We start from the raw sequence: 16,790 nt of genomic DNA, 5'->3' as shown, positions 1-16,790 counted from the left end.
GCTTAAGTGAGGACCGACACGCGCCGGGCCGAGGTGGGATCTCGGTGCCGTGTGCTGTGGCTGCGGTACGTGTCGCAACTGAGGAGCCTGGTGGTTCAGCGGCAGCGGTGCGCCGGAGTGTGGATATGGAGTGGCTCGGGAACAAACACATTGTTGTAAAGTGAGCTTAAAGATATCACTACCCCCCAGAGCCAGTAGAGGGCGGTGAGAGGGTGTGTCCTGGTGTTGTTGTACTTGACTAGCTGTGTGAAGCTTCCCTCCGCCATGACTAGTTGTATGTACCTGTGCTGATAATAAAAGTGGTTCCAGAGAAGAAACCAGCTTCCTTATTTTTGATATAGTGACAATATCACATATGGCGACGAGGATAAAAGCACCGAGAAGTCAAGCGCCGGTCTGCTGCGGGGCAAGTAAGCAAAGTCGTTGATGGTCCTGTCGTGTTTTGCTAGCTAAGAAGAGCTAGTGAAGAAAAATGGCGGCAATGGTGGGCGCGGTGGCGCCGTTTGACAGCAATTCGCAGACGTGGGAAGAGTACTGTGAGGTTTTGGACCATTTTTTTGTCGCAAATGATATAAGGGAGGCGGAACGGAGAAGAGCTGTGCTACTGAGCTGCGTGGGACCACAGACCTATGCCCTGATGAGGAACCTGCTAAGCCCGGATAAGCCAGGAGAGCGCTCCTATGAGGATCTGGTAGAGTTGTTAAAAAATCATTTTCACCCGAAGACCAGCGAGATAATGCAGAGGTGGAAATTTAATACAAGGAACAGGAAACCAGAGGAAAGTGTTAGTGACTATGTGGCGGAGCTGAGAAAGCTCGCGCAGGACTGTAATTTCAGAGATACGCTGACGGTGATGTTGAGGGACCGGCTCGTTTGCGGCATAAATGATGACGGCATACAGCGGAAGCTGCTGTCGGAAGACAAGTTAACCTTTGACAAGGCATTGAAGGTGGCGCAGGCAATGGAGGCGGCGAACAGAGACATGGTGGATTTGCAGGGAGCCAGAGAACAGGCAAAATGGAACCGAGCATCGGGGTCGGTGCACAAGGTGAATGATGTCCACGCCAGGACGCAGCAGGATGTGAGGACATGCTACAGATGCAAGGGAGACAACCACTTGGCAATGAACTGCAGGTTTGCCAAAGAAACGTGTCATAACTGCGGGAAAGTGGGACACATAAAAAGGGCTTGCAGAATGAAGGACATGGGGAAAGGGAAGACTATGCAGACACAAGGGGTGACAGGAAAATTTAACAAAAGGGCTAATTTCATGCAGGAGGAGGGGGAGGATAGTGATAAGGAGGAAGTTTTCACTATGTACCACATCAAAGATAGCAGAATTACCATACACAACATGCAGGAAGAAATAGTCATTCCCAGAGAAGAACCAATAAGACAAGTGTTGACAGTAAATGGACAGGATGTAACCTATGAAGTAGACACAGGCTGTGGCTATACAATAATGTCAGAGAAGGCATTTTACAGGTTATTCCGTAGTGGTAAAAAACCAAGGTTGCTCCAGTGCAAGATAAAACTGAAAACATATGGTGGTCATGTAGTACCAGTGTTAGGAGCAGCAAAGGTCAAAGTGGAACATGAAGGCAGTGCTAAGATGTTAGCAGTAGTGGTCGTCAAAGGTTCAGGGACCAGTTTACTGGGGCGAGGGTGGATGAAAGCTCTCAAGATGGATTGGAAAACTGTACATAAGGTAGAAGACCGAGAAGAACTATTACAAGAAGTACTTTTGAGACATGACACAGTATTTAAAGATGAGCTAGGGACGTTGAAAGGCTTTGCAGCAAAGATACATGTAGCTAGTGATGCGAAGCCCTGCTTCTACAAGCCAAGGTCTGTTCCTTTCGCGATGAAAAAGAAAGTAGAGCAAGAACTAGAGAGGCTCTTAGAGGAGAAAATCATTGAACCAGTGAAATTCTCAGACTGGGCAGCGCCCATAGTACCAGTTCTAAAACCAGACTCCAGAGTCAGAATTTGTGGGGACTATAAGATAACGGTGAACAAAGTGTCACCAATTGAGCAGTACCCCATTCCTAGAATGGAGGATATGATAGCTTGTCTTACTGGGGGGGAGAAATACACCAAGTTAGACATGAGCCATGCATATCAACAGATAGTATTAGATGAAGATTCAAGAAGATACGTCACAGTGAATACACACAAGGGACTTTTCACATACACAAGACTACCCTTTGGTGTGAGCTCCAGCCCAGCTATATTCCAGCGCACGATGGAGGGTGTGCTACAAGGAATCGAGAATGTGGCTGTATACCTTGATGACATCATTCTGACTGGAAAGAATGACAAAGATCATCTACAGACATTGGATCAAGTGCTGCAACGACTCCAAAATGCTGGACTACGCTTAAAAAGGAGTAAGTGTCAGTTCATGGAGACTGAAGTGACATTTTTGGGACACAAAGTGGACAAGACAGGGTTGCACCCACTGCCAGCCAAGGTGAAAGCAGTGCAGGAGGCTCCCGCACCTACATCAGTGACTGAGCTTAAAGCTTATTTGGGACTGTTGAACTTTTATAATAAGTTTCTGCCTAACTTGTCTAATGTACTAGCACCTATGCATAAGTTACTCCGAAAAGATGAAATATGGGTATGGGGGCAAGAACAAGAAAAAGCTTTCAAAGAGTCAAAAGAGCTCTTACAATCAAGCAGTGTGTTAGTTCATTATGATGAGAAGAAAGAACTGATACTTTCCTGTGATGCCTCTCCATATGGAGTTGGAGCGGTACTAGCTCACCGTATGACAGATGGTGATGAGAAACCTATAGGGTTTGCCTCACGCACACTCACCGCTGCTGAGAAGAACTATTCCCAAATTGATAAAGAGGGATTAGCAGTCATTTTTGGAGTGCAGTATTTTCATAAGTATCTGTATGGTAGAAAGTTTGTGATTTGTACAGATCATAAGCCATTGATAAGTTTATTTAACGAGATGAAAGCGGTCCCACAGATGGTGTCGCAAAGAATAATGCGATGGGCGGTGCTGTTGAGAGCATATGAGTATGTCATATTTTACAGGGCAGGTAAAGACCATGGTAATGCTGATGCTCTCAGTCGACTCCCTCTACCAGAGAAACCCAAGGAGACAGAACCAGAGGAACATGTACTGATGCTGGACCGGGAACAGAGCCCCCTGACAACATCAGAACAGCTACGGTACTGGACAACTAGGGATCCTATCCTCTCAAGAGTCCGTGAGTATGTTCTCAGAGGATGGCCTGATAATGTGGACAGTAACTATATGCCTTACAGACAGAGACAACATGAGCTCAGTGTACAGGATGGCTGTGTGTTGTGGGGAGAAAGGACAATCTCCTCTGATGGAGCAATTACATCAGTCACACCCAGGCATGAGCCGCATGAAAGAACTGGCCAGAGGCTACATGTGGTGGCCCAATATGGACATAGACATTGAGAAAAAGGTAAAGACATGCCACACATGTCAGGAACACAGAAAGGCACCTGCCTGTGCACCTCTCCACCCCTGGGAGTGGCCGGAAAAGCCATGGAGAAGACTACACATAGATTATGCAGGGCCTTTCATGGGGAAAATGTTCTTAGTAATTGTGGATGCTCATTCAAAATGGTTAGATGTCTACCCAGTAACTTCATCTACGTCAGCAACCACAATAAACTGTCTTAGGAACAGTTTTAGCACACATGGTATTCCAGAGATGATTGTCTCAGATAATGCACAGTGTTTTGTCAGTGAACAAACCAGAGAGTTCATGACACGAAATGGAGTAACACATGTCACATCAGCACCGTATCACCCATCATCTAACGGGTTAGCTGAACGAGCGGTACAAACTTTCAAAGAGCTCATGAAAAAGAGTAGTGGTGATACAGTGGAGACAAAGTTAAATAGGGCACTGTTTAGCTATCGTATCACTCCGCAGTCAACAACTGGACTGTCACCCGCTGAGATGTTAATGGGTAGAAAATTGAGATGTACACTTGATCTCATACACCCAGATCTTAAAAAAAAGGTGGAAGCAAAACAAACTAGTCAGAAAGCATATCACGACAAACATGCTAAAGAACGCAACTTTGTGGCAGGAGAGTCCATCTACACAAAGAACTATGGATATGGACCAAAATGGGTACCAGGGCTGATACATGATACTACAGGACCAGTTTCCTACACAGTGTTGCTAGGAGATGGAAAGCTGGTCAGACGACACGTGGATCAACTGTTCAGCAGACAAGAGTCGGAGCTGTCAGTTCTGAGTCCAGAGCCGGTGCCAGGGGAGGAGTGTGGGCCACCCACACCACTGCCAAAAATGCTAGGACAAGACACAGGTCCTGGGCAAGAAGGAGACAGAGTCTTGCCTACAACGGAGCAGGAGCAAGTGAGCAGTACGCCTGCTGGTACTCCAACACCATTGTTCCGTTCTCACAGGATCAGGAAACCACCAGCGTACATGAAGGACTTTGTTCAGTGAGTGGATATATATATAAAAAAAAAAAAAAAAAAGGAAAGGGGGGGAGGAAAGGATTAACAGTGGTGTACTTTGTGGAAATAACAGGTATGTTATACAGGAATGTTCAAGGTTGTATCAGAGTAATTGAAAGTTTCACAACTGTTGTTTTGGGTTTTGTTTGAACCAGATTTTTGTGATTATTGTTGTGAATGTGAACTAAGGAATAGTTTAAATTTAAGAAGGGAGGGATGTTGTAAAGTGAGCTTAAAGATATCACTACCCCCCAGAGCCAGTAGAGGGCGGTGAGAGGGTGTGTCCTGGTGTTGTTGTACTTGACTAGCTGTGTGAAGCTTCCCTCCGCCATGACTAGTTGTATGTACCTGTGCTGATAATAAAAGTGGTTCCAGAGAAGAAACCAGCTTCCTTATTTTTGATATAGTGACAATATCACACACATGTTCAGTGTTTTCAGTGTATTCAGACAAATCATTCAACTTAAAAAAGAAAACATGATGTCATCATCACTACTTGCGATGCAATAGTCAAATAGAAGCACTGTCAATAAAAAGGTAAACATGTTGCATGTATTATTTGTGAAATGTGGCGTTGTTTGTAGTTTAGTGTGTTTCCGCGTTTTCACGGCAGGGATGGCGTCTGCTGAGACGCTGGTTCCGCGGCTGCTGTGCGTTTGGCGCTGCGGCGGCGGTACGTGTCGTGTTTGCGCTGACTGTGTGCCCCGCCGCGCGGCTTAAGTGAGGACCGACACGCGCCGGGCCGAGGTGGGATCTCGGTGCCGTGTGCTGTGGCTGCGGTACGTGTGGCAACTGAGGAGCCTGGTGGTTCAGCGGCTGCGGTGCGCGTCGCGCCGTTGTGCGGATATGGAGGGTGCGCCTGTGCGCTGCGCCACGCCGCGCGGCTTAAGTGAAGACCGACACGCGCCGGGCCGAGGCGGGGCCGGGCGCACCGCACTTTTTTTATGAAGTTAATGTTGAGAATGTATCTTGAATGTATCTCGGTTTGCGCGGGCTCCGTGGCTGCTGTGCGCTCCGTGCGCTCCGCGGCTGCGGTTCCGGTGCCGTGCGCTGCGGCGGCGGTACCTGTCGTAACTGGGGAGCCTTGTGGTTCCGCGGCCGCGGTGCGTGTCCTCACTTAAACTGTGAGGACTGTACTCAGGCCAGTAAACTAACCTGATCTTCATTCACTACTGCCACCAGGGCCACTGCCCCTCTTGGGTTGCTTCCAACTCATCCTGAAAAGGGAACAAACACATGTTCAGTGTTTTCAGTGTATTCAGACAAATCATTCAACTTAAAAAAGAAAACATGATGTCATCATCACTACTTGCGATGCAATAGTCAAATAGAAGCACTGTCAATAAAAAGGTAAACATGTTGCATGTATTATTTGTGAAATGTGGCGTTGTTTGTAGTTTAGTGTGTTTCCGCGTTTTCACGGCAGGGATGGCGTCTGCTGAGACGCTGATTCCGCGGCTGCTGTGCGTTTGGCGCTGCGGTGGCGGTACGTGTCGTGTTTGCGCTGACTGTGTGCCCCGCCGCGCGGCTTAAGTGAGGACCGACACGCGCCGGGCCGAGGTGGGATCTCGGTGCCGTGTGCTGTGGCTGCGGTACGTGTCGCAACTGAGGAGCCTGGTGGTTCAGCGGCAGCGGTGCGCCGGAGTGTGGATATGGAGTGGCTCGGGAACAAACACATGTTCAGTGTTTTCAGTGTATTCAGACAAATCATTCAACTTAAAAAAGAAAACATGATGTCATCATCACTACTTGCGATGCAATAGTCAAATAGAAGCACTGTCAATAAAAAGGTAAACATGTTGCATGTATTATTTGTGAAATGTGGCGTTGTTTGTAGTTTAGTGTGTTTCCGCGTTTTCAGGGCAGGGATGGCGTCTGCTGAGACGCTGGTTCCGCGGCTGCTGTGCGTTTGGCGCTGCGGCGGCGGTGCGTGTCCTCACTTAAACTGTGAGGACTGTACTCATGAGTTTATTTGTCAATGTGTGCCGTGATTTCATAGCGCTGTCCACGGTGCTGAAATGAGCCTCGGTGTCGGCAGCGTCACAGGGTGACCTCATTTTATATTTCCAGATTGTGGCTATGTTTGCACTGAGTGTGTTTCTTTCATTTCAACAATGTAGCCATAATGGTCTCCAACAACGGTGAACAAAACAAACGCCACAGAAGCTGCAGTGCAAACTCCACCCACCTATAGCTGCAGAGGAAAAACTACATGTCTACTATAAACTGCTTTCTATATTCCTTCCTGGTTGGATTTAAACACACATCTGCCAATTTATTAGGTACACATTTTCTGTTTATGAACACACTGATTGAAGGAGCCAATCACATGGCAGTAAGTCATTGCATTTAGGCAGGTAGACATGATCAGGACGCCCAAATCAAGTTCAAACAGACTATCAGCATTAGGAAGAAAGGTGATTCAAGGAGCTTTTAATGTGGCATGGTTACTGGTAGTATTTTTACAAACTGCTTGCACAACCACGGTGTGACAAACAGAAAATATACAGTGATGCCATGTTGAGGTCAACGATCAGCAGAAAGGCCATGCTAAGAAAGCAAAAGGAACTCAAATCAGTGCAACCAAAGTGTGCAGAACACCATCTGAAGGCACAACACATTGAACCTTGCCGAAAAATGACTGCCTCCGACGGGAACGCGCATCGGTTAAGAGGTAGTGAGCGTAGGTCTACTGGTAGATATAATACTGTATACAGGGTACACCCTATAAGTCGTTGTTTGAAGGAGCGATACTGACCAAATTCATTGTACATGCACCTGTTTTCCTCGACTGCTAATGCTGAAAAGATAGAGAATGTAAGCCCTAACAATCCAGAGTTACAGGGTGCAGTCACTTCTCGGCAGGCCCTGCCGAAATGTGACAGCACCCTGTAACTCTTTATTGCAAGAAGCAATATTGACCAAATTCACTGTACATGCACCTGGTTTCCTCTACTTTCCTCTCCTCTACTGATTCTTCCAATTAGCCACTCACAGTGTGACTCCTGGCTGCTGAGTTAGTTAGCACCAGTTAGTTATTAGAAACCCAAGCCTTTTTAGATGATTTATATTAATAAATACACCATTAAATAATGACTTAAGTGTCATTAATTATTTAAATTAATGAATAGCCTTTTCAATAATTACTTACATCACATTGGTTTTCTTAGGTTACAAAATACTGACCTGGGTTTTTTTCGTCATCACTTAGTAACAACAATAATAATAATAATAATAATAAGAATAATATTCAGTGGAGCTCCACTTCAGGTTTTACTTGATACTCATTCCAAACTAAATGTTTATTTAAATATGAGTTTAAATGTCATATGATTAAAAAAAAGTGTTAAAGTTTGAGTGTACACTTACAATTAAGTGTTAAGTGTGTTTGTTTCTGTTTGGTTGTGATGAGTTTCTGTTGTACTCACACCAGCAAACCGAATCCAGTTCAGTCCGTCCATGAATACCAGTCCGGGTTTTGTAGCAGGTTTGCGTTGATGCTGCAAACAGAGAGTGAGACACAAACAGGTGACTGTGATCGTTTCATTAAAGACAAGAGATGAGAAGAAGACTGATGTCAGTGAAGAAACAAGGAAACAAAGTAACGTCAAACTTACATCTGTGATCTGTCCCTCTGGTGCTGCTGTCAACACAGGAGTTTAAATATTGGCACAATGGTCAGCCAATCAGGTGTGAAAGCTTGAAATGTTTGGGGCGGGGCTTATTATTGAAAACATGTGCGCTGTGACTGAGGAGCCTGGTGGTTCAGTGGCTGCGGTGCGCGTTGAGCCGGAGTGTGGATATGGAGTGTGCGCCCGTGTGCCGCGCCACGCCGCGCGGCTTAAGTGAAGACCGCACCGCACCGCACTTCCTTGTATCTAAAGAAAAAAAGAAAAGAATGCATTTGAAATTGTATTGTAGCTTGAGCATGCACATGAGTTCATTTGTCAATGTGTGCCGTGATTTCATAGCGCTGTCCACGGTGATGAAATGAGCCTCGGTGTCGGCAGGGTCACGGGGCCACCTCATTTTATATTTCCAGATTGTGGCTATGTTTGCACTGAGTGTGTTTCTTTCATTTCAACAATGTAGCCATAATGGTCTCTGGTTTTATGAAGTTAATGTTGAGAATGTATCTTGTCTGCGGGGAATGAGTTACTTCAACTTTAACCATTTAGGAAACCAATTAAGTTTATTAACTCAAACAATTTAAGCATACAAAAGTATTTGATTTGAGTACAAGTAACTCAAGTATTTGTTGTTAAAGTCACTTGGGTAAAGTGCATTGTACTAATTCCATTCAGTTAATGAAAACTACTAAGTATGTGACACTTATGTGAAACGGATTTATCTGAACTGAAATGATCTTCTTTATACAAATGTTAATACTTAAGGCGAATTGACTCTTTTCTTTCTACTAAATCAGATTATTACATTCTACTTCTGACAACTTCAAATGGAGAGCGTAGATCAGTGTGTGAGCCATTACAACCTGATTGTGAGGACCAGAGACACATGGTGAGTTTCAAAGGGAACTCCTGCAGGAACCTGATCTTCATTCACTACTGCCACCAGGGCCACTGCCCCTCTTGGGTTGCTTCCAACTCATCCTGAAAAGGGAACAAACACATGTTCAGTGTTTTCAGTGTATTCAGACAAATCATTCAACTTAAAAAAGAAAACATGATGTCATCATCACTACTTGCGATGCAATAGTCAAATAGAAGCACTGTCAATAAAAAGGTAAACATGTTGCATGTATTATTTGTGAAATGTGGCGTTGTTTGGAGTTTAGTGTGTTTCCGCGTTTTCACGGCAGGGATGGCGTCTGCTGAGACGCTGATTCCGCGGCTGCTGTGCGTTTGGCGCTGCGGTGGCGGTACGTGTCGTGTTTGCGCTGACTGTGTGCCCCGCCGCGCGGCTTAAGTGAGGACCGACACGCGCCGGGCCGAGGTGGGATCTCGGTGCCGTGTGCTGTGGCTGCGGTACGTGTCGCAACTGAGGAGCCTGGTGGTTCAGCGGCAGCGGTGCGCCGGAGTGTGGATATGGAGTGGCTCGGGAACAAACACATGTTCAGTGTTTTCAGTGTATTCAGACAAATCATTCAACTTAAAAAAGAAAACATGATGTCATCATCACTACTTGCGATGCAATAGTCAAATAGAAGCACTGTCAATAAAAAGGTTAACATGTTGCATGTATTATTTGTGAAATGTGGCGTTGTTTGTAGTTTAGTGTGTTTCCGCGTTTTCATGGCAGGGATGGCGTCTGCTGAGACGCTGGTTCCGCGGCTGCTGTGCGTTTGGCGCTGCGGCGGCGGTACGTGTCGTGTTTGCACTGACTGTGTGCCCCGCCGCGCGGCTTAAGTGAGGACCGACACGCGCCGGGCCGAGGTGGGATCTCGGTGCCGTGTGCTGTGGCTGCGGTACGTGTCGCAACTGAGGAGCCTGGTGGTTCAGCGGCTGCGGTGCGCGTCGCGCCGTTGTGCGGATATGGAGGGTGCGCCTGTGCGCTGCGCCACGCCGCGCAGCTTAAGTGAAGACCGACACGCGCCGGGCCGAGGCGGGGCCGGGCGCACCGCAATTTTTTTATGAAGTTAATGTTGAGAATGTATCTTGAATGTACGCGGTTCCGGTGCCGTGCGCTGCAGCGGCGGTACCTGTCGTAACTGGGGAGCCTGGCGGTTCCGCGGCCGCGGTGCGTGTCCTCACTTAAACTGTGAGGACTGTACTCAGGCCAGTAAACTAACCTGATCTTCATTCACTACTGCCACCAGGGCCACTGCCCCTCTTGGGTTGCTTCCAACTCATCCTGAAAAGGGAACAAACACATGTGCAGTGTTTTCAGTGTATTCAGACAAATCATTCAACTTAAAAAAGAAAACATGATGTCATCATCACTACTTGCGATGCAATAGTCAAATAGAAGCACTCTCAATAAAAAGGTAAACATGTTGCATGTATTATTTCTGAAATGTGGCGTTGTGTGTAGTTTAGTGTGTTTCCGCGTTTTCACGGCAGGGATGGCGTCTGCTGAGACGCTGGTTCCGCGGCTGCTGTGCGTTTGGCGCTGCGGCGGCGGTACGTGTCGTGTTTGCACTGACTGTGTGCCCCGCCGCGCGGCTTAAGTGAGGACCGACACGCGCCGGGCCGAGGTGGGATCTCGGTGCCGTGTGCTGTGGCTGCGGTACGTGTCGCAACTGAGGAGCCTGGTGGTTCAGCGGCTGCGGTGCGCGTCGCGCCGTTGTGCGGATATGGAGGGTGCGCCTGTGCGCTGCGCCACGCCGCGCAGCTTAAGTGAAGACCGACACGCGCCGGGCCGAGGCGGGGCCGGGCGCACCGCAATTTTTTTATGAAGTTAATGTTGAGAATGTATCTTGAATGTACGCGGTTCCGGTGCCGTGCGCTGCAGCGGCGGTACCTGTCGTAACTGGGGAGCCTGGCGGTTCCGCGGCCGCGGTGCGTGTCCTCACTTAAACTGTGAGGACTGTACTCAGGCCAGTAAACTAACCTGATCTTCATTCACTACTGCCACCAGGGCCACTGCCCCTCTTGGGTTGCTTCCAACTCATCCTGAAAAGGGAACAAACACATGTGCAGTGTTTTCAGTGTATTCAGACAAATCATTCAACTTAAAAAAGAAAACATGATGTCATCATCACTACTTGCGATGCAATAGTCAAATAGAAGCACTCTCAATAAAAAGGTAAACATGTTGCATGTATTATTTCTGAAATGTGGCGTTGTTTGTAGTTTAGTGTGTTTCCGCGTTTTCACGGCAGGGATGGCGTCTGCTGAGACGCTGGTTCCGCGGCTGCTGTGCGTTTGGCGCTGCGGCGGCGGTACGTGTCGTGTTTGCGCTGACTGTGTGCCCCGCCGCGCGGCTTAAGTGAGGACCGACACGCGCCGGGCCGAGGTGGGATCTCGGTGCCGTGTGCTGTGGCTGCGGTACGTGTCGCAACTGAGGAGCCTGGTGGTTCAGCGGCAGCGGTGCGCCGGAGTGTGGATATGGAGTGGCTCGGGAACAAACACATGTTCAGTGTTTTCAGTGTATTCAGACAAATCATTCAACTTAAAAAAGAAAACATGATGTCATCATCACTACTTGCGATGCAATAGTCAAATAGAAGCACTGTCAATAAAAAGGTTAACATGTTGCATGTATTATTTGTGAAATGTGGCGTTGTTTGTAGTTTAGTGTGTTTCCGCGTTTTCATGGCAGGGATGGCGTCTGCTGAGACGCTGGTTCCGCGGCTGCTGTGCGTTTGGCGCTGCGGCGGCGGTACGTGTCGTGTTTGCACTGACTGTGTGCCCCGCCGCGCGGCTTAAGTGAGGACCGACACGCGCCGGGCCGAGGTGGGATCTCGGTGCCGTGTGCTGTGGCTGCGGTACGTGTCGCAACTGAGGAGCCTGGTGGTTCAGCGGCTGCGGTGCGCGTCGCGCCGTTGTGCGGATACGGAGGGTGCGCCTGTGCGCTGCGCCACGCCGCGCAGCTTAAGTGAAGACCGACACGCGCCGGGCCGAGGCGGGGCCGGGCGCACCGCAATTTTTTTATGAAGTTAATGTTGAGAATGTATCTTGAATGTACGCGGTTCCGGTGCCGTGCGCTGCGGCGGCGGTACCTGTCGTAACTGGGGAGCCTGGCGGTTCCGCAGCCGCGGTGCGTGTCCTCACTTAAACTGTGAGGACTGTACTCAGGCCAGTAAACTAACCTGATCTTCATTCACTACTGCCACCAGGGCCACTGCCCCTCTTGGGTTGCTTCCAACTCATCCTGAAAAGGGAACAAACACATGTGCAGTGTTTTCAGTGTATTCAGACAAATCATTCAACTTAAAAAAGAAAACATGATGTCATCATCACTACTTGCGATGCAATAGTCAAATAGAAGCACTCTCAATAAAAAGGTAAACATGTTGCATGTATTATTTCTGAAATGTGGCGTTGTTTGTAGTTTAGTGTGTTTCCGCGTTTTCACGGCAGGGATGGCGTCTGCTGAGACGCTGGTTCCGCGGCTGCTGTGCGTTTGGCGCTGCGGCGGCGGTACGTGTCGTGTTTGCGCTGACTGTGTGCCCCGCCGCGCGGCTTAATTGAGGACCGACACGCGCTGGGCCGAGGTGGGATCTCGGTGCCGTGTGCTGTGGCTGCGGTACGTGTCGCAACTGAGGAGCCTGGTGGTTCAGCGGCAGCGGTGCGCCGGAGTGTGGATATGGAGTGGCTCGGGAACAAACACATGTTCAGTGTTTTCAGTGTATTCAGACAAATCATTCAACTTAAAAAAGAAAACATGATGTCATCATCACTACTTGCGATGCAATAGTCAAATAGAAGCACTGTCAATAAAAAGGTTAACATGTTGCATGTATTATTTGTGAAATGTGGCGTTGTTTGTAGTTTAGTGTGTTTCCGCGTTTTCATGGCAGGGATGGCGTCTGCTGAGACGCTGGTTCCGCGGCTGCTGTGCGTTTGGCGCTGCGGCGGCGGTACGTGTCGTGTTTGCACTGACTGTGTGCCCCGCCGCGCGGCTTAAGTGAGGACCGACACGCGCCGGGCCGAGGTGGGATCTCGGTGCCGTGTGCTGTGGCTGCGGTACGTGTCGCAACTGAGGAGCCTGGTGGTTCAGCGGCTGCGGTGCGCGTCGCGCCGTTGTGCGGATACGGAGGGTGCGCCTGTGCGCTGCGCCACGCCGCGCAGCTTAAGTGAAGACCGACACGCGCCGGGCCGAGGCGGGGCCGGGCGCACCGCAATTTTTTTATGAAGTTAATGTTGAGAATGTATCTTGAATGTACGCGGTTCCGGTGCCGTGCGCTGCGGCGGCGGTACCTGTCGTAACTGGGGAGCCTGGCGGTTCCGCGGCCGCGGTGCGTGTCCTCACTTAAACTGTGAGGACTGTACTCAGGCCAGTAAACTAACCTGATCTTCATTCACTACTGCCACCAGGGCCACTGCCCCTCTTGGGTTGCTTCCAACTCATCCTGAAAAGGGAACAAACACATGTGCAGTGTTTTCAGTGTATTCAGACAAATCATTCAACTTAAAAAAGAAAACATGATGTCATCATCACTACTTGCGATGCAATAGTCAAATAGAAGCACTCTCAATAAAAAGGTAAACATGTTGCATGTATTATTTCTGAAATGTGGCGTTGTTTGTAGTTTAGTGTGTTTCCGCGTTTTCACGGCAGGGATGGCGTCTGCTGAGACGCTGGTTCCGCGGCTGCTGTGCGTTTGGCGCTGCGGCGGCGGTACGTGTCGTGTTTGCGCTGACTGTGTGCCCCGCCGCGCGGCTTAATTGAGGACCGACACGCGCTGGGCTGAGGTTGGATCTCGGTGCCGTGTGCTGTGGCTGCGGTACGTGTCGCAACTGAGGAGCCTGGTGGTTCAGCGGCTGCGGTGCGCGTCGCGCCGTTGTGCGGATATGGAGGGTGCGCCTGTGCGCTGCGCCACGCCGCGCAGCTTAAGTGAAGACCGACACGCGCCGGGCCGAGGCGGGGCCGGGCGCACCGCAATTTTTTTATGAAGTTAATGTTGAGAATGTATCTTGAATGTACGCGGTTCCGGTGCCGTGCGCTGCAGCGGCGGTACCTGTCGTAACTGGGGAGCCTGGCGGTTCCGCGGCCGCGGTGCGTGTCCTCACTTAAACTGTGAGGACTGTACTCAGGCCAGTAAACTAACCTGATCTTCATTCACTACTGCCACCAGGGCCACTGCCCCTCTTGGGTTGCTTCCAACTCATCCTGAAAAGGGAACAAACACATGTGCAGTGTTTTCAGTGTATTCAGACAAATCATTCAACTTAAAAAAGAAAACATGATGTCATCATCACTACTTGCGATGCAATAGTCAAATAGAAGCACTCTCAATAAAAAGGTAAACATGTTGCATGTATTATTTCTGAAATGTGGCGTTGTGTGTAGTTTAGTGTGTTTCCGCGTTTTCACGGCAGGGATGGCGTCTGCTGAGACGCTGGTTCCGCGGCTGCTGTGCGTTTGGCGCTGCGGCGGCGGTACGTGTCGTGTTTGCACTGACTGTGTGCCCCGCCGCGCGGCTTAAGTGAGGACCGACACGCGCCGGGCCGAGGTGGGATCTCGGTGCCGTGTGCTGTGGCTGCGGTACGTGTCGCAACTGAGGAGCCTGGTGGTTCAGCGGCAGCGGTGCGCCGGAGTGTGGATATGGAGTGGCTCGGGAACAAACACATGTTCAGTGTTTTCAGTGTATTCAGACAAATCATTCAACTTAAAAAAGAAAACATGATGTCATCATCACTACTTGCGATGCAATAGTCAAATAGAAGCACTCTCAATAAAAAGGTAAACATGTTGCATGTATTATTTCTGAAATGTGGCGTTGTTTGTAGTTTAGTGTGTTTCCGCGTTTTCACGGCAGGGATGGCGTCTGCTGAGACGCTGGTTCCGCGGCTGCTGTGCGTTTGGCGCTGCGGCGGCGGTACGTGTCGTGTTTGCGCTGACTGTGTGCCCCGCCGCGCGGCTTAATTGAGGACCGACACGCGCTGGGCCGAGGTGGGATCTCGGTGCCGTGTGCTGTGGCTGCGGTACGTGTCGCAACTGAGGAGCCTGGTGGTTCAGCGGCAGCGGTGCGCCGGAGTGTGGATATGGAGTGGCTCGGGAACAAACACATGTTCAGTGTTTTCAGTGTATTCAGACAAATCATTCAACTTAAAAAAGAAAACATGATGTCATCATCACTACTTGCGATGCAATAGTCAAATAGAAGCACTGTCAATAAAAAGGTTAACATGTTGCATGTATTATTTGTGAAATGTGGCGTTGTTTGTAGTTTAGTGTGTTTCCGCGTTTTCATGGCAGGGATGGCGTCTGCTGAGACGCTGGTTCCGCGGCTGCTGTGCGTTTGGCGCTGCGGCGGCGGTACGTGTTGTGTTTGCACTGACTGTGTGCCCCGCCGCGCGGCTTAAGTGAGGACCGACACGCGCCGGGCCGAGGTGGGATCTCGGTGCCGTGTGCTGTGGCTGCGGTACGTGTCGCAATTGAGGAGCCTGGTGGTTCAGCGGCTGCGGTGCGCGTCGCGCCGTTGTGCGGATACGGAGGGTGCGCCTGTGCGCTGCGCCACGCCGCGCAGCTTAAGTGAAGACCGACACGCGCCGGGCCGAGGCGGGGCCGGGCGCACCGCAATTTTTTTATGAAGTTAATGTTGAGAATGTATCTTGAATGTACGCGGTTCCGGTGCCGTGCGCTGCGGCGGCGGTACCTGTCGTAACTGGGGAGCCTGGCGGTTCCGCGGCCGCGGTGCGTGTCCTCACTTAAACTGTGAGGACTGTACTCAGGCCAGTAAACTAACCTGATCTTCATTCACTACTGCCACCAGGGCCACTGCCCCTCTTGGGTTGCTTCCAACTCATCCTGAAAAGGGAACAAACACATGTGCAGTGTTTTCAGTGTATTCAGACAAATCATTCAACTTAAAAAAGAAAACATGATGTCATCATCACTACTTGCGATGCAATAGTCAAATAGAAGCACTCTCAATAAAAAGGTAAACATGTTGCATGTATTATTTCTGAAATGTGGCGTTGTTTGTAGTTTAGTGTGTTTCCGCGTTTTCACGGCAGGGATGGCGTCTGCTGAGACGCTGGTTCCGCGGCTGCTGTGCGTTTGGCGCTGCGGCGGCGGTACGTGTCGTGTTTGCGCTGACTGTGTGCCCCGCCGCGCGGCTTAATTGAGGACCGACACGCGCTGGGCCGAGGTGGGATCTCGGTGCCGTGTGCTGTGGCTGCGGTACGTGTCGCAACTGAGGAGCCTGGTGGTTCAGCGGCAGCGGTGCGCCGGAGTGTGGATATGGAGTGGCTCGGGAACAAACACATGTTCAGTGTTTTCAGTGTATTCAGACAAATCATTCAACTTAAAAAAGAAAACATGATGTCATCATCACTACTTGCGATGCAATAGTCAAATAGAAGCACTGTCAATAAAAAGGTTAACATGTTGCATGTATTATTTCTGAAATGTGGCGTTGTTTGTAGTTTAGTGTGTTTCCGCGTTTTCACGGCAGGGATGGCGTCTGCTGAGACGCTGGTTCCGCGGCTGCTGTGCGTTTGGCGCTGCGGCGGCGGTACGTGTCGTGTTTGCGCTGACTGTGTGCCCCGCCACGCAGCTTAAGTGAGGACCGACACGCGCCGGGCCGAGGTGGGATCTCGGTGCTGTGGCTGCGGTACGTGTCGCAACTGAGGAGCCTGGTGGTTCAGCGGCAGCGGTGCGCCGGAGTGTGGATATGGAGTGGTTCGGGAACAAACACATGTTCAGTGTTTTCAGTGTTTTCAGACAAATC

At 49.7% G+C, this 16,790-nt stretch overlaps 1 protein-coding gene across 1 annotated transcript; it reads left to right on the top strand.

Moving 5' to 3' along the window:
• Nucleotides 1-227: 227 nt before the first annotated feature.
• Nucleotides 228-4,746, top strand: LOC131458472 (uncharacterized protein K02A2.6-like). Its single transcript, XM_058627599.1, is given in 2 exon segments — nt 228-3,336; nt 3,338-4,746. Coding segments are annotated over 2 exon segments (4,005 nt in total). The 5' UTR covers nt 228-472; the 3' UTR covers nt 4,479-4,746.
• The last annotated feature ends 12,044 nt before the right edge of the window (nt 4,747-16,790 follow it).

The sequence above is a fragment of the Solea solea genome, chromosome 4, assembly GCF_958295425.1.
Source record: "Solea solea chromosome 4, fSolSol10.1, whole genome shotgun sequence".
Classification (NCBI taxonomy): Eukaryota; Metazoa; Chordata; class Actinopteri; order Pleuronectiformes; family Soleidae; genus Solea; species Solea solea.
This window is presented reverse-complemented; position numbering and strand designations above follow the sequence as displayed.